The following is a 27,370-nucleotide window of genomic DNA, read 5'->3' on the forward strand; positions in this document are numbered from 1 at the left end:
GATTGTCCATCACATCAGGGTGGCAGGACTTAGATCTATAGTGCTCTGGAGGCACTGATAGTTGGAGATGTAGGCTAGAGTATTCGCCAAATTTATGCAGTGGTGGATAATAGGCAAGCAGATAATCGGGCATCTATTATCGAGATGGAAGGTAAGCTTTGTGATCAAGTTGTTTCTATTTTGATTGATCCTAGATCTAATTATAGCTATATTAATCCTAACCTGGTGGATCAGTGCCGGTTGAATAAAGAAGTGCATGCAAAATCTTGGTTGGCGTAATTGGCTATGGGAACCAAGAGAAGAGTTCATCATCGGGTGAGATCTTGTGTATTTGAGCTTAATGGTATGCCTACATCAACACATCTAAATGTGCTTCATTTGGGATCATATAACATGCTTCTGGGCAGGGACTGACTGTTCATTCACAGGACCAAGGTAAACTGCTATGAAAAGGCCATTGAGTGCCTGTATGATGATGGGGAAAGAAAAGTCTTGCAAGGAAAGAAGAAGCCTACATTAGTGAGAATGGTTACAACTATGCAACCAAAGTGCAGTCACAGGAAGGGATGCGTATTATTTGTTTTTTATATTTCAATTGACAAAGGGAAAGAGGATGAGGATGTGTTGTAGCGGCTACAACCACCCTCCAAAATTTTGCCTTGGCTTTGTTTTGGAGCCTCCCTACTGACTATCCTCAGTAGTGTGTCTTGCACTATCAAGCATATCAGCTTCAGCTATTTCATAGAGTCTTGTCAGCGTGTGCATGCAAGTTTGTTCCACCCCCTTCACAGGTGCTTTCTGGACATAATGTCAGTTGCTCATTGAGCAGCTCCCTTTGGGAATTGCACAATTCTGGAGGGGAACCAGTTACCAGCCTTCCCTCCAGAAATTGCGCAAACCTAGCTAGGCTCCAAAATTGCGCAATTCTTCCGGACAATCTTCCTCTCAAAAATTGCACAATTCATCCCAGGACAACTGCTCAACCTAGAAATTGCACAATTTTGGGCAGCAGTCACCTGCTACTCCCAGAAATTGCACAATCCCTCTAGGACAACCAACCTAGCAGCTAGCAGAAATTGCGCAAATCCAGCCAGGCAGCTTGCTGGGCTCAGAAATTGCGCAAAGTAGTCTGATAGGCTTCCTAGAGAAAACTGCGAAGTCTGACCCAGGATAGCTGCTCAACTCATAAATTGCACAATACGGCCAGACATGCTTCCTTGAGAAAATTGCGATATCTGACCCAGGTAGCTCGCTGGGCTCAAACATTGCGCAAAACAGCCAGACAGGCTTCCTTGAGAAAATTGTGAGGTTTGACCAAGGACAACTGGTCAACCCATAAATTGCGCAATCTTGGGATACAGTCTAAGTCACCAGATTCGTGTTCAAGTTCGAGTTTGGTGACCATGAAATTCGAATAAAGTTCGGCAACTAAAATTTTGTTGATAAAGTTCGACATAAAATTCAACATATAGAAATTCGAAGAAAAAAAAATGTATCTATATATATATATATATATATAATCAATTTAAAGTCAAATTCAAATAAATTTTTGGCTTAGCAAGAGAACAGAGGCTAGAAAATTTATTAAATTTTATAGATTATGTGTGATCAATTTTGGTCATTTTCAAGCCTTTTAATGTTAATTTATTGTAATTATGCTCCAAATTATATGCTTCAGATTTCCAATGATTTTCAGCCTTCAAAAAGAAAGAGTACAGTTAAAAATGCCCATGGCCTAGGAGACAAAAGATCACTACAAAACTCTAAAGTTCAAACTCAGAAAATGAATAAAGAATCTCTGCAAATACAGTGGCTCAAATTCAGTCAATTAACTAAAAACAGTTCAGAAAAATTCAGTCAATTAACTAAAAACAGTTCAGAATTTTCATATGACAGTAATGTAGTATAATAGTATTCTTCTTATGAAATCATAAAACAACTAAATTGAACATTAACCAATGCCAAGAGCCTTTATGACAGCAGTGAACTTTAATACCAAGTGCTGAAAACAGTCCTAAAATCACCACTCCTTTTCAGGTTAGATTGAAGCAAACAAACAGTGGAAATAAAATTAAGCCTCCGATATGTTTTTAGACCTCTTTTAATTTTTGACAGTGAGCAGTGAACCATGAAGTGAGCCAATAATGAGAGCAATTCGTTCCTTAATATATCAAAATATAATTATATATAAACTCGAAAGTTTAAACTTTAAAGTAGCTTGGCAGTTTTAGAAAATTGTTCATGCAAAAAGTAAACTAGAAATCTAAAACAGGAACACAAGTTTTATTCTTGATGTTCCTGTGGCCCACTTGTTATATCAAAAAGTTCTATGTCATCAAGAGCAGTATGAGTTGTGAATCCGCTAGATGCTTCAGCGTCAGATTCATCAGTGAATTCCCTGTCAATGTTTATGCCACTATCAACTTACAAATCAGCGTCATCCATTGTTGCATTTGGAACATGATCAATCCATGGAGTAGAGGAATTGGATGACTCTTTAGCCACATTCTTCAATGCCAACTGCAAGTTACTACAAACATAAACAAGATCTTCTAATCTTCCAGATAACAATCTATTTCTTTTCTTGGAATGAATGTGGTCAAAGGAACTCCAATTCCTTTCACATGCTGATGCACTTGTTCCCTGGCTTAAGATACGAATTGCAAAATTTTGCAATTCTGGTGCCCTTGAACCATAAAATTCCCACCATACTGCTGGATCACTTCTGCTCCTATCATACTTTGTTGATTGTGTTCCAAATAACCCTTCTTCTAACCTGTATGTCCTCAACTGACTTATGATCAAACCTGCAATTTCTGGATCTGGATTTAGCTTTTTAATAGACTAGATAAGTCCATTCGTGATTTCTTCATCCCTATGTCTTGGTAACCCAAACAATCTAGGGTCCAAATAGCATGCTGCTGCATGTAATGGACTATGCATCATCTTCCATCTATGATCAATTAAATCCCATATCTCCTTGTAATCAACGTCCACATTATTAAAAGCAGTTGCAATGGTCTCTTTGCAACGATCAATGCTTTCATAAACAAAACCCATACAAGGTTTGTCACCATCAACCATGTGGAGCACATTAACAATTGGGCCACAAATTTTTAAAACCTTGTTTGCATTTTCCCAAAAGCCATTATTGAGCACTATTTGTTCAACATTTTTCCCCGTAGTTTCTTTTGAAAGGGTAGATCTCTCCCACTCAGTGTTGCAAAAAAGAGCTCTTTAGGTTCGCTTTTTCCTCAACAACTCTTTTCAGAGTAATATAAAAAGTGGCAAACCTTGTATCACAAGACCTCAACAACTATTTTGATGCATTCTTCCTATATATGCGCAAAGTGAGATGATGGTTGATGATGAAGTTTGAAATTGTTTTGGCTCTTCAGATTGTCTCATTGACCCAAGGAAATTTGGCTATGTCATGAAACATTAAATCCAAGCAGTGAGCTGCACAAGGGGTCCAATAAATCTGATTATACTTTTCCATAATCAGCTTCCCTGCACCAACACAATTTGATGCATTATCTGTAACATGGACAACATTTTCCACCCCAACCTCTTGAATCGCTTCATCCAAAATTCCAAAAATAAATTTTGATGTCTTCACTCAATCCATTGCATTTATTGCCTTCAAGAAAAGTACCCCTTGAGGACAATAAACAAGCACATTGATCAATGGGCGATGACACAAATCTGACCAACCATCACTCAAAATTGTGCATCCTGTAAGCTTCCAAGACTTTTTAATATCAACCAACTTTCCTGTCACTCTATCTTTTGCTCTCTTTAGCAAAGTTGTCCTTAAAGCTTCAAATCCGGGAGGAACATAGCCCTTCCTAAAATCAATGGCCTTTTTAATTACATTTTTAAAATATGGACTCCTTGCCAGATTAAAGGGAATTGCACATGCATAAAAATATTCTGCAACAGCATCATCAACTTCCTGTTTCTCAACAGGTTTCCAGAATTGATTTAATGTTTTGGTTCCACCTGTTTTTGCTTGAGTAGAACTTGATCCACCAATGTTTGAAATTGAATTAATGGTGTTGGAGGAAGACATGGCAATCTCCCTCTCAATTCGCTGCCTCTTATTTACCCTTTTCTCCTTTTGCATCTGTGAATTGGAATGGTCTTTCTGCACTGTGGCTTTTTGTTCATCGGTGATCTTAGTGCAGGCTTCAACACCACCTCCACTTCCATTGCTAATACCGAGAAGGTGATCCACTACTCTAGTTAAAGTGCCAGTGAAATTATGTGCACACAGTGGACATGAAAGATTATAACCATCTTTTTGGAAAAAATTCCAAGCTACAACAGTTGATTTTGGGGGTGCCATTGAAATTTGAAGGTTTTGAACCTCTGATTGTTGAAAACTGGTGAAGGCTTGAAGTCTGAAATGTCTGCAATTTTTTTTGAAATTACATTTTCATTAGTTAGAGGAAGGAAGAGTGATTCAAAATAGGCAGAAAAGAGCAGGTTGTACTGCTGTAGCTTTTTCTTTTCTTACACTGGCCATACACTTCAGATCTAAAAGATTTAATGACCCTAATTGTTTTTAGTTAAAATTCAGTCAATTAACTAAAAACAATTCAGAAAAATTCAGTCAATTAACTAAAAACAATTCAGAAAAATTCAGTCAATTAACTAAAAACAGTTCAGAATTTTCATAACAGGCCATACACTTCAGATCTAACTGTTTTTAGCATGTATCAATGTGGAGTTGAATTCAACAGTATGTCTGGAATCTGGATACAGAGCTGAGCAGGAAGACGAGAATGGGAATCAGCAAGAGAAGAGTGCACAATCATAATGGGAATGATGAAAAATGCACAGGTAAGTTATAAACTTGAGGGTGGAAGTATTTAGTTTTTTTCAATGGCCATAAATTGGGCAGAGGTCAGTTAAGGAAGTATTGAGCTGATGTTTGGGTTGTGTTTTCTATGTTGATGATTGCAACTTGCAAGAAGGAAATGAAAGTTTGTTCATCTAAGTGGTGTATGGATAGAGCGTTGGGAACCAATGTACTTTTGTACACCATGAACAGTGATCTAAGGAGCAGCATAGACACTGTGAGAGGGCAGAATTTTGGTGCCCTATGTTCAGTGATTTGATGAGGCAAATTCATAGTTAGAGGGTTGATTTGTTGGGCCTAAGATCAATGAACTTGGAGTAGAGTAGTTATTGAAAGAACGCAGAGTGTTGGAGTTGAAATGCACAAGAGAATCTGAAGGTGTGAACTTCCTTGTGAGTTGTTACTTGTTAGGGCAGAGGTATAATATAATATGTTTGCAAATACTGACACTCGGACAATCAATCAGATGTGGGGATTTTCAAGAAATATCCAATCAGCAGAACAAGTCTCGTATGACTGTAGAGGAAAACACGAGTCACTTAAGTTTTTTTATGATGTGTACTTTGCTGAAGACGCCGGTTTGGTCTTTCGATTAAGGATTCATGACTGTGTAAGAGGTTGAAAATTTTCAATCTAATTTTTAAGTTGTGACTCTCTTGTATAAAACAACCCTTTGTGAAGCAATTGTAGACTGTAGTGAGCACTGAAATTTAGTTGTTAGCTGTTCTAGTTTACAGTCAGAGCAGTGTAACTGTGTAAGTTTCAGCAATGTTGTATAAGTTTAGAATTTATAGATGTGGAATGAACGCTGAAAAATGAGTTTAAGCAATGTTGTATAACTTATAGTCTATAGATGTGGAATGAACGCTGAAAAATGCTCCTACCACAGACTTGAACGCTGAAGCCTGAGAGTGAGAGCCTGATGGCTGACGCAGCAAGAGTCCTCGGACCTCAGTCAAGAGACGTGTCGCCGCCGACCGCTCGGTGTATGATGTATCAGTCAAGAGACGTCTTATGAAATGAAACCCTTCGGCAGAAACTTTCCAAACAATGACTCTGTAGACTGGACTGCAGACTCTGTACAATGTAGACTGGACCCTCCGGCGAAGTTGCGAACAATGAAACCCGCGCAAAGTTGCAAACAATGAAACTATCGTTTAACCCGTCGAACAATGAAACTCGCAAACTGCAGTTGATTTGGTAAAACGGGCCCGCAATGCTTTTGTAAAAAACGAACCTAAACGAATTTTTTCGAACCCTAAACGAATTTAATCGAACCCTAAACGAACCTCAACGAATTTGTTCGCCATAAAATTCAAGTTCGTAATGAAGTTTGAGTTCACCATAAAATTCGGCGAACTTGAACAAATAAGTTTGTTTCGCTTGAAGTTCGGCGAATTCCGAACTTATTCGTTAAAATTCGCTGAACCTGGTGACTAAGGATACAGTCACTTGTTCCTCCCAGAAATTGCGCAATCCCTTTGGGACAACCATCTCTGCTCAACCTAGAAACTGTACAGATTTTCATCCCAGGCTCGCAAACCGATGCATGTGCCTTCAGGTTGACTGGTTCCCTCCGGGACCGAGCAAAACTGATTTGCATGCATGGACTGCTTCTCCCAAGGCAGCATGCAAAGACATCCCTTGATTCAGGGATCTATTTTTAGCAGCTAGAGGTTACATGCGAGGATCCTTTAAAAAACTCCAGCCAAGTGTTGCTTTTCCTAGATTTGTGGCATGCGCGTCATAGCCTCGATTTGATCAAAACTCATCAACCGGATGTTGCAGAGCTCATTCCTCACATCGACCTTGCAGCTCTGACATCCCACATTGCATCTAGGAGTCATCAATACATTTAGCTCAGCTGTTTCGGGGTAAGGCCGCTTTTCATGTCTCGCGTTGTATTTCTGTTGCTTTTTGTGTTTCGCTTCTTGTGAGTGATGTCTGCTTGATTTCAGTGAGTGCTTACTGTCATTTTGATGTATGCTAGGTTGTAGAAGCACCATTTCAGTTTTCGTTCACATCTCACTGCTGTCGCATGCATGACACTGTTTTTGCATGAACGGTCGCCGTTGCGGCGACTTGCTTCACACACATGCATGCTTTCCCGTTTTCTGAATCTTGCACTTGCTGTTTGCATGTATGATCATTCACTCTTGTTTGCACTCATCTCATCATGCATTCAAACTTCTCATGTTTTCAGTCGCCTGTTGGTCGGCCTGGGCTGCCTTGGCCCGGACCGTGCCTTGCCCGACTAGCACTGCGCATTTCCGGAAGTGAAGGCTTTGCCTTCCCTCCAGAAATTGCGCAAGTCTGGCCCAGCATTGACCTCCAGGCTTGCATTATGCAATTCTTGGAGGCAGTGTCCTGCTGGCCCTAGAAACTGCGCAATGCAGTTTGCTGGTTGCATGTCACTGCTGACTGAAATTGCGCATTGCGCAGTTTTAGTCCTCAGCAGGCCAAGTTGGACTGTGCATTGCGCAGTTCTAGTAGTCAGTTAGCCTCCTGACAACCCGGACTGTGCCTTGCGCAGTTTTGGTAGTCAGTCTCCCGACCTCCCGGCAGAAATTGCGCAACCTTCACGATCAATCACACAAGTATGTTGCAAGTCAGTCCTCAAGTTTGTTTTGGTTTTCGACTGACAGATTGCTTTCCATGAGTGTTGCTATGTCTCCAAGCATCACAAGTGTTCGTCTGTCTCTCAGCAGCACAAGTATAATGGCCTTCAGGAGAGCAGAGTCAAAGGACACTGTTGAGAGCACAACGGCAGTTGCAAGCAAGCAAGTGTGTGTGAGCTTGCCTACCAATGAAGACATCAAGTTGTTCGTAGACAAGGACATCAAGATAAGATGGCAGCAACATCACAACGAGCAGCATCATTAGCAACAATAGAAGGCAACACACCCGCATGCGGCGAGTGCAAGAGGAAGGTTGTTGACAACATAGAGGCGAAGTAAAGCTGCAAGTTCAAAGTAGATCCACTCATGACGAAAGCAGCTTTGGAGATTGAGGCTATGAGGTGACGACGCGACAAGACAATCGCGCGAGAGCAGAGAAAGGAACAAAGAAGGAGTTGCAGGTGATGAAACGACAACTCAAGGGAGAACAAGAGCTATATAGACGAGAGAAGAGTTGCAGTAGGAATAGGTACAGCAGGGGGCGCAACATGCATAGATTGATGAAACTGCGCCCGTACAAGTTATAGATCCATCCCAGCAACTGGCATAGAGCAGACAAAGTGAGCAGTGCTGTTGATTGCATGCAAGGAAATTCAACAGCGTGCATGTCATTGTGCGCATGCATGCGATCCCACCTGTTGTCGCATAGATTGTCACGACAACGCTTAGACCGGGGGCTGTCACCCTGATCCCCGATCTCTCCGTTTAAGCCTGTCTCCTGCGGCTAAGGGGGGTAGACCCTCTAGGAAAATGGATGACCAACTGTGAATCAGTTGGTTTGGGAGACACGAAAGGAACCAGCACTAGATAGATTTTATTGAATTAATAGACCAGTGCCTTGTGGAGTTAATGTTTAAACGATTAATTATCAGATGCTGCAGAAATATACACCATGTAGAGCAATCATTTATCATCAGATAACCCGAGTGAAGATTAAATTTTATCAAATGCGAGAAAATGCTTAACGGCTTAGTGATATTCCAACAATTTAAAATTTTGAAAGATAAAGTTCGATACACAACCACTTAATTTTAAACGCTAACCAGATATCACATTCATGATCATTTAAGCATGATAAATATTAACTCCCACATCAAAATTTTAGCCTCAGCAGAAAAGATAAAACGCGATAAATCCCTGAGCCAAGACTGCAAAAAATTTCCCAAAATATCTTTATGTTTTTCAGATAAAGCAAAAATTAAAACTAAATGAAACCCTTAAATAAAAAAAAAAATTAAAATCTAAAAAAAAGAAACCTTTTATCACTTTTATTTTATCAAAATCTAAACTATAAGAGAAGAAAATCTTTATGCTTTTTAAAGTTTTATAATTTTTATTTATTAATTTTTTTAAATTCTAAACAAAACTAACTAAATTCAAAACAAAATTAAACTAAACTAAAAACCAAAGACAAAGCCTAAAACTAATTCTAAATGAAGTTTAAAATGGAACAAAAGGAAAATCAAATTTTTATTATTTTTTATTAAAGTCTATCTTTTAAACAAAATTAATTCTATTTATAAAAAAGAAAAAGAAAAATCCAAGACTAAAAAAAAACTTAAAACTTAAGGCTACACTAACCTAACGTAAAGATTAAATATATCAACTCTAAGACTAACTATGCCTAAAACAAAATAAAGCACTAACACTTGAAATAAAATCGATCTAAAAATCTAAACGAAAAAGAAAAAGAATTTACTATCTAATGAATCATAAATGTAATGTTAATAAAACATGAAACGTAAAAAATAAAAAAGGAACTAAATCTAAACCTTACCGTTCAACGCATATATCACACAAAAAAAAAAATGGAAATCTAAGCCTGGGATTACCGCACGTCAAATGCGTGAAATACCTGGCCCGTAAAAAAAAATGTGATTTTTAGTCTTTGCAGGTTTTGACGACGAACGAGAAGGATGCGGATGGGATGCAGCAGGCAGGTGAGCAAGTCTGGATACTTGACGGCTGAAGCAGAGCGTATGAACTTTGAAGCAAGTGTTTTGCTGCTGGTTTAATGTGTAATGTGTGCAGGTGCGTGGAGCTGAAGGGCGTATGGCTTGGAGGCTGCGTTTCAAGAGCTGCAAATGCTGCTTGTAGATGCGGGAATGGCGTGAGAGGTAGCAAGAGAAAACAGCAACAGCAATGGAAGAGCGAGAATGTGACTGCACGGATGGAGAAAAGGACCAAAAAAAAGCGAGGAATGGCTGCAGAATGAGGACGAAGGAAATGACAGCATTTTATTTGCAGCAGCGAACAGGCAGTTGGCCAATCGGCAAGGGGTTTGCCCAGGTCACAAACGATCTCGAGAAAATTCCTCCTCAAATACAATCGAAACCCTTCAGATCTGAAAACAACTGATATTTGAAACCCTTGTACAGCAAAATAGAGACCCTGCAAAAACTAATTTTCCACCAGATTTTATCTCAGACCTGCAACCTGCAAATGGAAAACAAAACCCGGAAGATATATGCAAAGATTAAAAGTGAAACCCTACAAACCGGTCCAAAATTGCAAAATTATAGCTCTAGAACAGCGAAATCTGTCAGTTATCATCAATAATATTTTTAGAACTTCAGATTATGAAATGCCTTAGAAACTTCTCATGCAAATCAGAAAACAAACTTAAATAATAAACCCAGGATCAAAACTAGCTGGGCTCTGCAAGAAAATGCTTGCAGGAGTTGGCTGGTTCAGCCGAGAACTTCCCCAAACGCCCACTGATCTTCTTCAATAAGGGTTTCCTGCACAGCTCACTTTAACCATCAATAAAGAGAGAAAAAACAATACTAGATCTCAAAAGCAGTGGAGATACCTGCCATTACTTCAGAAAATCTAATACCATTTCAAACCCTAGCAAGTGAACAAGATACCTGTGCTCAACAATACTCTTCAATAAACTGTTACTAATGGCTGAAAATTAAAATATGCAGAAAATAAAATAGCTCACAACACTTCCAGAGAGTAACACCAGCAAGATTTTAACCCCAAAGTCTTTCTTTATTAGCACCAAAAAAAGTTTACAAGAGAGCTTCTTCAGCACAAGACTCACAGATCGAATGATCTCAAATGACCCCTAGCACCCTATTTAAAGGAAAAATTCCCAACAGCTAGTTCGAGTGATCCACGTCAAAATGATCTCGACCGTTTATGAGGATCAAGATATCTCTTAATCTCATCCGTCGAATTTTTAATGCTTTAAAAAATTGAAATTCTGCATTTATTTACTCAAAATAGTATTATTTTATTATTTTTAGGTTTTTACTTTATTTTATTATTTTCATTTTCATTTTTATTTATTTATTTATTTTTTAAATGGATCCTCGAACTTAGCCTTTGGAAAAATCACCTAGGACCTAGGACTTAGGACTTATGAGGGGATTAAAACATTTTCTAACCCTCAAGACACTTTACATCATGACTTTTACAACCTTACATCTCAAGGGGGAGAACCCATTTGACATAGACCCTCATAAACCACCCAGTTTTGCGACACAACTATAATCTAGCAGATTAACACACTAAGATTCTCCTAAGATTCTAATGACAAAATCCATTCCGGCTTTGGGGTTAGGCTGAAGGAAAACTCTGCCGATCATGGATCGGTGAGACGAAAAACCTTCCGGAATGTAGATTATCACTAGAAAGTTAGGTCCACCTAGGCAATTTATATACATGACTCATATCTGCTAAGATTATTTACAATTTACACATGCAGACTGGGTTTACAACATAATATGATGAAGTCGACGATGACTGTCGAATGGCACGGACATGTCGATCAAGCGCTATCCCTTTTTGCGAAAAAAAAGGGGGTGTACTGCTATGGGTAGTTGACCGGTAGTGGTCAACATCTGGCTCTACTTGGGGACACGTTGCTGCACTGAAGGAATGTGAGAATCCAGAATCTGCATCCACGCAACACACAATAAAAATAAGTAGCGTCCATCCAAAAATCATCATATAACATTAAGCACAGGAAAGATAAAAGCTCTTCATTTATTAACTATCTAGTAACATGAAAAGTAAATCTAATCCTAAAACAGAAATGAAATGCTGAAATGACAAGGAGTAGGGACAGAAATACAATACAAAGGATGCCCTATGGCATCAGATATCATCCTTGAAGAACAACTTGAGCATTTGGCCATTCGCAGGTAGATCAAGTGGTTCGCCATCCAATCTGCTCAAGTGGAATGAGTTTGGTCCAGCTATGTCTCGAATGATGTACGGTCCCAGCCACAGACTATCAAACTTCTTATGTTTTCCTGGTTTCTCATTCTTGCAATCCCAAAGAAGTACCATATGTCCCACCTGCAAAGATCTAGATCGAGAGAATTTATCAAATCTTGTCTTAATGTTAGATTGATTTTTACATATAGCATCAAAAGCTATCCTACGAGCTTCATCTAACTCTACAATCTGATCTATTCTATTCCGAACAACGTCTTTATTAACAGAAAAACTCTGTAGGAGCTGATAAGTTGGCAATTTTAGGTGCATAGGTAAAGTCACATCCAAGCCATAAACTAATTCAAAGGGAGATTTACCAGTAGATTTCTTCTTAGCGATTCTATCTGCCCATAAAGCATACTTGATTTTGCTATCCCATGATCTCTTATTATCTCCTACTATCTTCTTGATAATAGTTATGAGATTCTTGTTACTTGATTCAGCCAGACCATTACCCTGAAGATAGTAATTTGACGAATGAGATAAGACAATGCCATACTTGAAACAAAAAGATGAAAACTCTAAGGAACTAAAAGCTTTGGCATTGTCAGTAGTGATCTTAGCAAGGACACCAAATCTAGTAATGATATTATTTTCAATGAAATCCATAATAACCTTTTCAGTGGCATTCTTAGCAGGAATGGCTTCGACCCATTTAGTGAAATAATCTGTAGTAGTCAAAATCCATGAGTAGCCATTGCTAGAATTTTCATGGAACTTCCCTATGAAGTCCAGACCCCAATGCTGAAAAGGTGCCTCTACAATGACAGGTTGTAGGGGCAAGGCAACAAGCTTCTGTTTCCCAGTGAATAGTTGACAGGCTTGACAAGCTCTAACAAACTTGTGCACATCAGAAAAAATTGAAGGCCAATAATAACCAGCTCTCAGGATTTTGTGGGCAGTAGTTCTAGCAGCATAATGACCACCACAAAATCCTGAATGAAACTCAGAGATTAATTTCTTGGACTCAACGTCATCAACACACCTAAGCACTATGCCCTCAGGATTTCTCCACCCAAGGCCATCCTTCATAAGGCAATACTTAGTGGCTTTCAGTCTAAGAGCCCTTCTCTTATGAGCAACTAAATGGTTAGGACATGCAAGATTCATCAAGTAATACATTATGTCTTTGTACCACTCATGCTCTCCTAATCTTTGCAACTCTGGCGAAGATAGATCGCTAAGACAAAACAAACCAAGAGTCTTTTCGTTACCTTCAGTCAACATCTGAGCCAAACCTTGGCCTTTGACTAGCTTGTTGGGTCCGATTTCTAAATCATATTCTTGTATTTTATTAACCCACCTAGCACGAGTCCCTAAGCAATCGGTTTGAGTTAATATATCTTTAACAACAGAATGTGGGACGAAAGCAATGATTTTAGAATAACCCACATAAGTTTTGAAGTGCTTAAGAGACTTGACCAAGGCATAAGCCTGCTTTTCCATGGTATTGTACTTCAATTCGGAATTTTGAAGTGCTCTACTCATGAAAGCGATAGGCTGCTCGTGACCATCTTTATTCTTTTGTAGCAGGACACCAGCAATGGTATCTTCGGAAGCGAAAGAAAAAATCATGAAATCCTTGGAATAATCGGGACTAACTAAGACAGGAGCTCTTGCAATAGCGCATTTGATTTCTTGAAAAGCCTTTTTGCTGTCTTCTTGCCAAAAAAATTTTGCATCTTTCTTTAGAAGACTTTGAATAGGCTTAGCTATTTCTGCGTAATTTGGAATAAACTTTCTAATAAAATTTATCTTTCCAAGGAAAGACTGAAGGGATTTAAGATTATGAGGGAGAGGAATCTTTTGGATTGCTTCAATTCTTTCAGGATCAATCTTGATTCCTTCCTTAGAAATGATATGGCCAAGTAATTTCCCTTCCGTTACTCCAAAAACAGACTTAGCTGGATTCAAAGAAATCCCGTATTCTCTACATCTATCGAAAACCTGCCTAAGATGATTTACATGACTGATACCATCTTTAGAAAAAACAGTAAGATCATCTTGGTAAATTTCAATAAATTTCCCGATTAACCCCTTGAAGGCATAATCCATAGCCCTTTGGAATGTAGCCCCAGCGTTTGTTAATCCAAACGGCATTCTGATGTATTCAAAGGTACCCCATGGCATTGTGAATGTGGTTTTATGACGATCTTCCTTTTTAACCCATACCTGATTGTACCCAGAAAAACCATCTAGCAACGACATCATTCCAGAACCGGTCACTCTTTGCAACAAAGTTTCCATGTTTGGCAAAGGGTAATTATCTTTCTTGCATGCTAGATTAAGGTTTCGAAAATCGACACACAGCCTTATCGTACCATTCTTTTTCCTAACAATCACCAGATTCGAACACCATGTCGAATGCCTTGTTTGAGCGATAATTCCTGCTGCAAGCATTTTCGCAAGTTCTTTCTGAACTAAAGGGGCTAATTTAGGATTAATTTACCTAAGTTTCTGGCAAAAGGGTTTAGATTTTCATCATTTAAGGGGATAGTATGTTCCATGACATCTTCCCTATAGCCCTTTAATTCATCATAAGAAAAAGCTAAAACATCTCGATATTCGCGAAGTAAATCAGTTAACTTTTTTCTTTCCTCCACACTAGTACCTCTACCAATTTTAACAATCTTTGGGTTTTCAGAAGTACCAATGTTTATCTCGAGATATTCGCCTGGGTCCATCTTATTTTCTTCTCTCAACTTCGTGGCATCATGCCGATCAAAATGTTTCTCTAAGGCAACCACATTCCTAGGAGTAGGATTTATGATATGCTCATAATTTAAAGATCCATCCTCCTCAGAAACTATCTGGAAATCCTCAAACTCATCCAAACTATTAAGAAAACGAATGACTTGCTTTTCATCATTGAAGACCTGCCAATGCTCTGAGTTATCTGGAACAGATGGTCTAAATATTACTTCCATTTTGATCTTATCATTAATTAGCTCATCAGATAACTGGAAAGTAGTAGCAGCTACGGCAAGTTCATCTGCCAAACTATTTTGTTCTCTTGGGATAGCTTTGAGGTCAAGAGCATCAAAGTGCTCCATAGTATCCCACACAGCATTTCGATAATTCCTTAATCTTTGATTTCTGCATGTGAATTTATTTTTAAGCTGCATGATAACTAAATCAGAATCCCCCTTAATGCTAAGCAATTTAACCTTCAAAGATTTTGCCAACTCAAGCCCCAACAATATAGCCTCATATTCAGCGACATTGTTGGTTGCTTCAAATTCTAATCGATAAGCAAACTTGAAAATGTGACCAAGGGGAGATTTAAGCACTATTCCAACACCTTTACCATGCCTAGACGATGCACCATCGAAGTACATATACCAAACTTTACCCTTGAGATCCTTAATCTTATCATCGGGAGGAATTATAAAATTAGACATGATGGCATAGTTCCCAATGTCAGATTGCTCTTTGATTATTTCGTTGTGAGGTCTCTTAGGATCTTCAACATGAAATTTTCTTTCGGGCTCTCTATTTAGTCTTACAAAACCATCACCCCTAGGAGAAGGAATCATAGCATATGACCAATTCATTTGAATACTTCCTCCTAGATCAGAGGCCCACTTTCTGGATAACAGCATACCCCAGGCATCAGGCACATCCACAACAACAATATCCATGACAACCATGATGTCTGGGTAAACTGATAGATGAACTTGCAAATCTTTGATTAAACCATGCACTTTGATTTTCTTAGAATCCATGGCGCATATGTTATAGTAGGGTCTAGAAACTCTTAAGTTAAGTTGTTCCATGACCCTTTTAGTCATTACACAAGCTGATGCACTAGAATCCAACATGAAATTATTCAATTTATATCCATTAACTAACAAGGTGATAAAGAAAGGCTGGTGATCTTTGTTATCAGCATCTAAGCTTTGCAAATATATGGGAGCATCATGATAGTCAACTTCCCGAGTCTTCTGTTGAGAAGTATTTACTTGAGGACCTTGAATAGCTTTTAGTAACTTGTCTCTTTGGGAAGCGATTTTAGCAATCTCGGAGACAGGAACCCAGATTTTTGCGTTGTTAAACCAACTTCCCAAATCAACATCTAACCCAGAGTTTACATCAGGGTTAAAAGTTCGAGGGGGAATTTGATTCCCGCTTTGATCTTTATCCCTTCTCTGATAGGTCAAACCCTTACCTCTAGCAATTTCCAAGATTTGCTCGGGAGAGGATTTTTCACCATATAACCTAGCCAAAATGTCATCTTCATTTTCAAGGTTATTTATACTAAAAACTGATGAAGGATTCATAACGTCACGACTCTTTTCCTTGACCTCTATCCAATCATCCATAGACAAAGGGAACTTGCTACCTACTACATTTATTTGATCACCTGTTCCAAACATTCCATTATCTAAAATTCTTCTAACGATGGGACAAGTGGCCTCTTCATGAAGAGCATCACAAACCCGACAGTAAGGAGGAGCATTATCAACCAAATTAGTTAGCGGATTAGGAGGTCTCTGCTCACTAGATTGACCCTTCCTTTGCCAATTGTTATTTCTATTATTATTATTTCGAGGTTGAAAATTCTGCGTTTGCGCTCTTTCCATTTGGATCAACCTATTCTGCAAAGTGGTTATCTCCTTATTATGATTAATTTCCATGGTTTCAATCTTTTGAAGCAATTTGAGAACAAGTTCGCTTTCAGGTTCTTGAACTGCTTTTCCTTTAGGCTCTTTTAGTTTCGTAGCAGCTCTATCGAAACCTGGGATCTCAAACTTCCCAGATGCGGCCTTGTCCTTTTCAAGCTCTATAGCTAAGGCTTGGCAATCTCTATAATCATTAAGTTTAGCACGCCTTAATTCATAAGATGGCTCAGGACTAAAGGCATCAATGTAAAAATCTTGGAGAGTTTTGTCTGTAGGTTTATAGTCTTGAGGTAATTCTCTAACAATACCATTAAACCTTTTATTAAATTCTTCAACAGTTTCATCCTCTCTCTTTTTTATTAGGCTAATAGCTTTTACGAGGTGTCTTCCTTCTCTCTTATCTCCATATTTTTCTTTAAATGCATTAATGATTGATTCTAAGGAATCAAATGAATTTTGAGGCTTTTCAGTAAACCATTCATGAGCATCACCCCCCAAGGTTAAAATGAAAAGAGTCATTCTAACATCTTCATGATCGAAATCAGGAGACCTTGCGTATTTAGCCATCCATATACTAAAGTCTCTTAGATGCAAATTTGCACTAATAGCATTATCTCCCTGAAAGCTAGGCAACTTATCTATCCCAACTGATGGAAGAGCATTGGGATACCCTGGAATGTTAGAAAAATTGCAAGGGGCATACATATCCATGATGCTGTGCCTAACTTGATTATTAAAAAGCAAATGGATATCAGAGAGGGCTTCTTGTCCAAGGTTAACAAGAAGTGTACGAGAAGAGAGTTTGTGTAATCGTACCCTGAGGACCTTTTCAGGATCAGGAGTAGGATTGCACAGACTGCTTGGATGTCTTCTAGTATACACTCTTGAAGATAATATATGAAGTGGAGTGGCCATCTGAACAAGAAGTGAAACACGGAAAAGCTCGAAATGAAAGAACCAAGGACAGAAAAACTCTATTCCCGGCAACGGCGCCAAAAAATGTTGTCGCACAGATTGTCATGACAACCTCAGACCGGGGGCTATCACCCTGATCCCCAATCTCTCCGTTTAAGCCTGTCTCCCGCGGCTAAGGGGGGTAGACCCTATAGGAAAATGGATGATCAACTGTGAATCAGTTGGTTTGGGAGACACGAAAGGAACTAGCACTAGATAGATTTTATTGAATTAATAGACCAGTGCCTTGTGGAGTTAATGTCTAAACGATTAATTATCAGATGCTGCAGAAATATACACCATGTAGAGCAATCATTTATCATCAGATAACCCGAGCGAAGATTAACTTTTATCAAATGCGAGAAAATGCTTAACGGCTTAGTGATATTCCAGCAATTTAAAATTTCGAAAGATAAAGTTCGATACACAACCACTTAATTTTAAACGCTAACCAGATATCACATTCATGATCATTTAAGCATGATAAATATTAAATCCCACATCAAAATTTTAGCCTCAGTAGAAAAGATAAAACGCGATAAATCCCTGAGCCAAGACTGCAAAAAATTTCCCAAAATATTTTTATGTTTTTCAAATAAAGCAAAACTTAAAACTAAATGAAACCCTTAAATAAAAAAAAAAAAAAAAATCTAAAAAAAGAAACCTTTTATCACTTTTATTTTATCAAAATCTAAACTATAAGAAAAGAAAATCTTTATGCTTTTTAAAGTTTTATAATTTTTATGAAATTTTTATTTTTTATTTATTATTATTATTATTATTTTTTTTAAATTCTAAACCAAACTAACTAAATTCAAAACAAAATTAAACTAAACTAAAAACCAAAGACAAAGCCTAAAACTAATTCTAAATGAAGTTTAAAACGGAACAAAAGGAAAATCAAATTTTTATTATTTTTTTATTTTTTATTAAAGTCTATCTTTTAAACAAAATTAATTCTATTTTATAAAAAAGAAAAAGAAAAATCTAAGACTAAAAAAAAAACTTAAAACTTAAAGCTACACTAACCTAATGTAAAGATTAAATATATCAACTCTAAGACTAACTATGCCTAAAACAAAATAAAGCACTAACACTTGAAATAAAATCGATCTAAAAATCTAAACGAAAAAGAAAAAAAATTACTATCTAATGAATCATAAATGTAACATGAAACGTAAAAAAATAAAAAAGGAACTAAATCTAAACCTTACCGTTCAACGCATATATCACAAAAAGAAATGAAAATCTAAGCCTGGGATTACCGCACGTCAAATGCGTGAAATACCTGGCCCGTAAAAAAAACGTGATTTTTAGTCTTTGCAGGTTTTGACGGCGGACGAGAAGGATGCGGATGGGACGCAGCAGGCAGGTGAGCAAGTCTGGATACTCGACGACTGAAGCAGAGCGTATGAAGCAAGTGTTTTGCTGCTGGTTTAATGTGTAATGTGTGCAGGTGCGTGGAGCTGAAGGGCGTATGGATTGGAGGCTGCATTTCAAGAGTTGCAAATGCTGCTTGTAGATGCGGGAATGGCGTGAGAGGTAGCAAGAGAAAACAACAACAGCAATGGAAGAGCGAGAATGTGACTGCACGGATGGAGAAAAGGACCAAAAAAAAGCGAGGAATGGCTGCAGAATGAGGACCAAGGAAATGACAGCGTTTTATTTGCAGCAGCGAACAGGCAGTTGGCCAATCGGCAAGGGGTTTGCCCAGGTCACAAACGTTCTCGAGAAAATTCCTCCTCAAATACAATCGAAACCCTTCAGATCTGAAAACAACCGATATTTGAAACCCTTGTACAGCAAAATAGAGACCCTGCAAAAACTAATTTTCCACCAGATTTTATCTCAGACCTGCAACCTGCAAATGGAAAACAAAACCCAGAAGATATTTGCAAAGATTAAAAGTGAAACCCTACAAACCGGTCCAAAATTGCAAAATTATAGCTCTAGAACAACGAAATCTGTCAGTTATCATCAATAATATTTTTAGAACTTCAGATTATGAAATGCCTTAGAAATTTCTCATGCAAATAAGAAAACAAACTTAAATAATAAACCCAGGATCAAAACTAGCTGGGCTCTGTAAGAAAATGCTTGTGGGAGTTGGCTGGTTCAGCCGAGAACTTCCCCAAACGCCCACTGATCTTCTTCAATAAGGGTTTCCTGCACAGCTCACTTTAACCATCAATAAAGAGAGAAAAAACAATACTAGATCTCAAAAGCAGTGGAGATACCTGCCATTACTTCAGAAAATCTAATACCATTTCAAACCCTAGCAAGTGAACAAGATACCTGTGCTCAACAATACTCTTTAATAAGCTGTTACTAATGGCTGAAAATTAAAATATGCAGAAAATAAAATAGCTCACAACACTTCCAGAGAGTAACACTAGCAAGATTTTAACCCCAAAGTCTTTCTTTATTAGCACCAGAAAAAGTTTACAAGAGAGCTTCTTTAGCACAAGACTCACAGATCGAATGATCTCAAATGACCCCTACACCCTATTTAAAGGAAAAATTCCCAACAGCTATTTCGAGTGATCCACGTCAAAATGATCTCGACCGTCAATGAGGATCAAGATATCTCTTAATTTCATCCGTCGAATTTTTAATGCTTTAAAAAATTGAAATTTTGCATTTATTTACTCAAAATATTATTATTTTATTATTTTTAGGTTTTTACTTTATTTTATTATTTTCATTTTAATTTTTATTTATTTATTTATTTTTTAAATGGATCCTCAAACTTAGCCTTTGGAAAAATCACCTAGGACCTAGGACTTAGGACTTTATGAGGGGATTAAAATATTTTCTAACCCTCAAGAGACTTTACATCATGACTTTTACAACTTTACATCTCAAGGGGGAGAACCCATTTGACATAGACCCTCATAAACCACCCAGTTTTGCGACACAACTATAATCTAGCAGATTAACACACTAGGATTCTCCTAAGATTCTAATGACAAAATCCATTCTGGCTTTGGGGTTAGGCTAAAGGAAAACTCTGCCGATCATGGATCGGTGAGACGAAAAACCTTCCGGAACGTAGATTATCACTAGAAAGTTAGGTCCACCTAGGCAATTTACATACATGACTCATATCTGCTAAGATTATTTACAATTTACACATGCAGACTGGGTTTACAACATAATATGATGAAGTCGACGATGACTGTCGAATGGCACGGACATGTCGATCAAGCGCTATCCCTTTTTGCGAAAAAAAAGGGGGTGTACTGCTATGGGTAGTTGACCGGTAGTGGTCAACACCACCCATTTGGCACACTCACCGAGGCAAAGACAAGAAGAAAGTCCGACTAGAGTTGAATATGTATTCCGACAAGTTGATGCGCACGACTACCAGCACATGCTTGGAGATTAGCACAGACACTATGCAACAGCATGTTGCTGGTCTGGTCGCACCCAGGACGACCATGCATATGCTATTAGGCGAGTTAGATGAAGGAGCCATATTAGTGTACCTAGATGCAACGGAGGCAAGAGTTCGCTTTCAGCAGGATGTCACCATTGAGTGCACGAACACCATCATGGACGACCAAGCTTGGCATCAGTTCGCCACCATCAACCATCACAAGGATGTCAAAGAGTTGGTCTCACCACAACGGTCCGAGTGTTAGTGATGTCTTGCATGGCTTGCTCAAGCCATTTTGTCTCACATGGGTACATGTGCAAATTGTATGTAACGTCTTGTCAAGTGGAAGTTCAAGTGTCAATAGTTGAATGTAACAGTCATAGAGTAGTTGAAGAGTCATGAGGGTAGATGAATGGTCACAAAGGGGAATGTCAAGGGTCACCCCACCCTTTGCTATAAATAGTCCCTCATAACTCATTGTAGAGGCTTTTGGTCAGCCAAGCTTCCAATAGGAGTATCTTAGAGAAAGCTTGGACAATATTGTAACGAGCCTTGGCTTCTCCACTACACAGAGCTAGTATATCTCTTTGGAGGAGCAGGCGGCAATGATTGTAACGTTCCGTTGTCAGAATTAGTGGTTGGTCATGGACGTATTCTATGACTAGAACTTACACTTCTTAATATAACAGAGCCAGCACATTTCATGCATATGTTGTATTGTATTTCAGCTATCTTGTTTACTCTAAATGATATATGTATCTGTTTGCTTACGCATGTATGTGTAGCTATTTTCTGTATATGTATGTATGAATCTCACTGAAATGCGCTGTTGGTTTAACCATCACTTTACATTGCTAGCTTTCTTTCCTTCCATGTTGTGATGCATCTTTGCTTGTGTGTTCCCTTCTTAACTATGTGCTTTCACAGGTTTCCAAGGGGCGCACTCACCTCACCCTCCGTGTGTTAGAACCACTCACGCACCTTCCTTGACTTGGCGCATATGTCACACCCTTGCTACCAACAGGGACATATTACTTGCCTCTGTGCGAAACCGCGGTCAAGGCGATACCATACGACCCACTGCTGGGACTCCTACACCAAATGGTCTGAGGTCTAATTGGGACTTCTTACCAGGGAGATCCCCTGACATGTTGGCAGGTCTAGTGCCATCAACATTTATGGTGCTAGAAGGAGGGTTAGATGACAAGCTGAGTCCTCGTCATTTGTTTTGAGTCTTCACACATCTATCATGGAGCTTGTTATAGTTTACCCTCTGAAATGTCTGTCCAACAGACATATCTTTCACATCGAGAGGGAGTTCTGGGATCACTTGTCACAAATCACGTATGATGGTGAAGGTGAAGTGGCCTGGCCTGAGCACTTAGATGACTTCCATGCACTCATGAAGGGCATGGAAGATTTTAATGAAACAGAGGTATGTTCGCTGCTCGCACACACACTTTGCGACCACCCATTGCAATGGTGTGGCACACTACCTCATAACTCCATGCACTCATTCAAGCAGTTCAGCGATCTAATTGAATCTGTTTTCCACCATTTTGATCCTGAAGTACTTGATAAAAAATTGTTAAAACAACGGAAGGCCCCGCACGAATCACCTATGGAGTTTTCAGAGCGCTTTCATCTATTCATGTTTGAAGCCCCGAAAAGTCAGATGAAATTTCAGTATCTCATGGACAGATTTGAATATTGCCTTATCAAATCTGTCAATCCCAAGAAGAAGTTCAAGCTCAAACCCTGCTCAACATACTTCGGTGATGGAGTTGCGCAATCACAAATGGACACGGTCACTGTCACAAGTGACTGTCCGCCATCCCCTCATCAAACAGCTCCACCATCGCAGAGTGATGTGGGAGATCATGCACACACATTTGTTGAACTGTCAAGTCCTCCCGACATCACTCCTTCCGATTTTCGCATAGACTTGGTTGTGAGTCCCATACGTCGTCACATGTATTTTGTACCTCAATCTTCGTCTTCGAACTAGGATGATCCTCCGGATGACACTGCCTTGTGTTCTTCCATTCCGGACTCTAGACTTGTTGTGAACGAAGATCAAGCCATCGACGGAGTTGGTGTTGCGCAACCAACATGCGCTGTCATGCTGAAGAGTATGACTGGGAGCTTGATTATGGTTGGTGAGAGATTACTGGATCTCATTTGAGTCTATGCTATCTTCCTCTTGTTTTATATAGCAACTTTGATTTGTGGATTGCACAATATAACTAAAAAGAATGTCCGGACTTTGATGTGCAAGCAGATTTACAGCTGTACTTATAGGTGCAGTTGTCATTATTTAGTGGGATGACATTGGGATATTATTTCTAAAAATCTTTGATCCACATTATCAGGGGATATGACAGTTAGATCGGATGGTTATGGGGAAACTACAGCCATGTTGTAGAGATGCAATAAGAAAGTAGATTGGGTAGTGTACTCTTGCTGACATATTTTATGTTAAAATGCATGCATTTATTGTTTCCCATCTTAAAATTCCTTGATATGTGATTAGATATTAATTGGAATTTTATTTAAGCATTCCAAGTTAATAATTTCAGTGTCATGACAGGTAAAATGGCCCAATGGGAAAAGATTTGAAGATAAATTTATGGAGACATTACTGAGTTATGGATACAAAGGAGAATACTTGTCAAGTGATTGGTTAAAGCAACCCATCTTTATTCAATCTTTTGCTCCAACTTCGCTTGTCTATGTTTCTAATTTTACAAATTCTCCCAAGATATTCTTGATTGACGATGTGACGGTTCCCACACAAGACACAAATCAGGTATTCTTCCTTATACCCCTTTTATTTGTCTTTCTGATTACTTATTCCAAATACAGAGAGCAAAATTAGGTAAATGATAGAAGGCTCAACTGAGTCGTGCATAAATTTTACTTCAATCAGTTTGATTCTGCTGGCTTTATCAACTACAGCATATGCTAAATAAAATATCAGTATATGAATATGGATGTTAATAACCAGTTTGCTTGATGACATATCCAATTGTGTAAACATTTTCCAAAATAATCAGTATCAGTACACGAGAATGAATGGTCATAGGTATTACTAAATATGGTACTCAAAACCTAGCTGATCTGTTCAACATTGAGATGTTACTCTATAAATAATATGAACTGTCTTTCACAAAATTTCATGGCAATTAAATATCAGGGTTTTTGTAAGAAATTTCACAGATCTAGCCTGTCCTCTCTTCACTAACCTGTTAATTATGCAATTATGTCATAAAAGTTTTTAAACCAAGAACTATGTAACTTGGCAAGTTCAAGAAAAGTATTAGTTGAGGAACTAAATAATTCATCCTGCTACCAAGAGATTGTAATAACCTTTGTAATTTATATATGGCTAGAATCTTCTGAATTTTTTTTCAAGTAATAAACCATAAATATTTTTCCCAGATTCACAGATACATTGCACAAGTGAAATTTGCCAGCACTTCAATTATATTGAAAAAGTCAGACTTCTTTATTAATGAAATTCTGGAGGAATTTTACATAAATTCAGGGGATAAAAACCTGGTGAATATATCTCTGAAATGCTTGCCCCTGGATACTGTGGCAATTCGTCCTTTCACAGGGAATTTCGGTCTGACAATTTGGCCCTATTATTAATGAAATTCGGCCCTTCAATGGATCTACTCGGCCCTGCAATTTGATCCTCAGAAAGCTCCAAAAACTTGGATCCTACGCTGTTGGTAAACTTGGCCCTGGAAGAATAGCAATTCGGCCTTCCTCAAATTGTCACGTCCCATGCATAAATCAGCAACTCGCTCAGGTAACTCAGCCTCCTTGGGAAATCGACAATTCAACAACTAATCGGCCTCTGGCATCTGAATTTTTTTGGCTCTCTACAAATGTAATTCAGCCCCTTCGGATAGTCAACAACTTGCTCCAGCAATTTGGCACAAATGGATGAAACTTGCACCTCCAATAATGGCCAATGTCACATGGTTCGAGTTCAAATTCAGGTTCGGCAATGATTAGGTTCAGTTCGAGTTCAAATTTTTTGATGGGGTTTGAATAAGGTTCACCATTAGGTTTGTCTATTTACATTTTCTATATGTATAGATAATTAAGTTGAAAATGAAATATGAGATAAAATTGTAAGAACTAAGAACTCAACATCAATAAAAAACAAATGCTATCACGAACATGGAAACTGCAAGGATAGATTACAAGCTTGAGTTGTGACATGAGATTAGTTTTGATCTATGGACTTGGTTTATGGCCATGAGTTTCGATGAGGTTTGCTGAACTGCAAAATATTTTTAAGGTTCGCCAAACCACAAAATATTTTTAAGGTTTGCCAAAATTCGAAGCTCAAGGTTGAAGTTTGACAAACCTTGTGACATAGATGATGGCAACTCGACCCACACAAATTCGATGGAAATTAATTACTCAGCCCCTAATAGTTCACTCCTCTAATGTCTGGCGATTCGCACCTACACTTCACTTGAAATTCGGCCACCTTAATCACAATAATTCGGCCTTCTTGCTCAGCCCCTTTGATGTGCAGTAATTCGGCCTTCACAAACCAATTTGTCCCTTAGGGATGATGACTTGTTCCCTGCTAGCATAAACGAACTCAGCCTCTTTGATAAGATAATAATTTGGGCTCTCTCCTGGTGGATATACATCCTCCTCAATAGATGCTTCGATCTCCTACAAAACAAAATGATTAGCTAGGGTGGCTTTACAACCACCGAAACCAACCGTCACTAGCTAGGGTTTATATTTCAACACTGACATTGAGAAATAATGACGGTTTCTCCCTCACTCAGTAAGCTGCTCGAGCTCCTTGACAATTCAGAAAATAATTTCTTCACACGTATCCCTAAGCCTCCTCTATCTTCTAATATTTTTTCCTCCAAAAACAATGGGTGGTGAGCAAAAATCATGGATCACTTTATTTTTCTAAAGTGACTTTTACCACCTTTATTTAATTACTTATTAATTTATTCTATTGACCCCCTCTTTTCGTGTTAATAGCCCATGGGATCAAGATAGACTATGACTCAAAACCTCTCATGCTCCTATGGATTGGAAAGGGACATTACAGTCCTCCATTCTCGTGTTTACTTATCCTCTAGCAATTGCAAGCTAGGATGCTGCAAGACCTGTTTACCTTCCCATGTGGCATCTTCCATTAGCAAGCCGTTTCATCGAATTAAATACTCCCGAATGACTCCACTCCTCAACTTGCTTCCCTCATTTTCATGACCTCCTCTGAAATGAGAACCAATTGCCCCTCCTCTTCAAGTGGAGGAAGCTCTGGTGTGGCCTTGACCTACTATTCAAGCACCTTTTTAAGGCAAGATACATGGAAAACATTGTGAATCTTGCTTTCTTACGACAATTTTAATTCATAAGAAACCTCCCCAATCTTCCTGATCACCTTGTAAGGTCTAGAGAATCATGGCTTTAATATCTCAGAGCCACTCTTCTTCAATGATGATTGCTTATATAGCTGAAGTCTCAGGAAAACAAAATCCCCCTCCTGGAAGCTGAACTCCACCCTGTGGCGATCTGCATACATCTTTTGCTAATTTTGGGCTACCTGTATGTTCTCCTTGAGGGTTCTAAAAATATCCTAGCTCTTTTGTAACCAATCTGACCATTGGTGCCTTGCTGCCTCCTAATTCCATCTCAATGAATGTGGGAGCATCATACCCATACAATGCTTTGAAGGGAGTCATCTCGATAAACATATGGTAGGTGGTGTTATAACAGTACTTGTTGATTTGGGGTAGCATTGGATGTGCTCTGTTGTCGCGCGGATTGACACGACAACGCTCAGACCGGGGGCTGTCACTCTGATCCCCGGTCTCTCCGTTTAAGCCTGTCTCCCACGGCTAAGGGGGGTAGACCCTGCGAGATGGTGAATGCCAATTGTCAAACAGTTGGTCTGGGAGACGAGATGCACGACTAAGATAAGCACTAAGATGATTTGATGAATTGAGCAGACCAGTGCCTTAAAAGATCTGAATGATTACTAGCTAGGTGATCTAAGAACATGAGCCACGGACAGCAATCATTTATTATCAGATGATCAGAACAATGCCTTAAATATCCAGCAAAAACCACAAAGCTCCTCGAATGACGATATCCAACAAAACTAAGAGAAATAATTTCGCTTCAAATAACAGTAAAACCAGATATCTAATTTGGATTCAGATCTCAGCGTAAAGATATGCAATGATAAACGACTGAATGCAGTAAAAGTAATTCTCCACACACAAAAAAGAAAATTTTTTTGTTTAAATATATATATATTTTTTTATTTTTTTTTTATTTTTTATTTTTATATATTTGAAAATGACAAAACTTTTAAATCTAAACTATACCTAAATAACTAAATCAAAATCTAAGTCTAGAACCTAAACGCATTTTATTTTTATTTTTTTTTATAATAAAATCTAAAAATGAAAATCTAGAAATTATTCTAAAAATAAAACTAAATCCAAAATTTAAACTAAGAATTAACAAATTAAAATCCAAAAATTTTGAATTCTAAAATCTAACAACGTAAAGCATACAAATCTACTTGCTAACAACTATACGCTGCCAAGAAATAAAATTTAACAAAACAAAATTAAAAATA

General features: G+C 38.3%; 1 protein-coding gene across 1 annotated transcript in view; it reads left to right on the forward strand.

The window, feature by feature from the left end:
• Window positions 1-27,370, forward strand: part of LOC149263227 (glycerophosphodiester phosphodiesterase GDPD6-like) — a 348,803-nt gene that overhangs the window by 220,105 nt on the left and 101,328 nt on the right. The window contains exon 6 of the mRNA XM_089387397.1: window positions 23,318-23,536. Within this exon, the coding sequence (XP_089243523.1) occupies window positions 23,318-23,536 (219 nt within the window). The remainder of the gene's footprint in view (window positions 1-23,317; window positions 23,537-27,370) is intronic.

This window comes from Pinus tabuliformis, chromosome 6 (genome assembly GCF_031772625.1).
Source record: "Pinus tabuliformis cultivar Carrire ecotype Pingquan chromosome 6, CPIR1, whole genome shotgun sequence".
NCBI lineage: Eukaryota > Viridiplantae > Streptophyta > Pinopsida > Pinales > Pinaceae > Pinus > Pinus tabuliformis.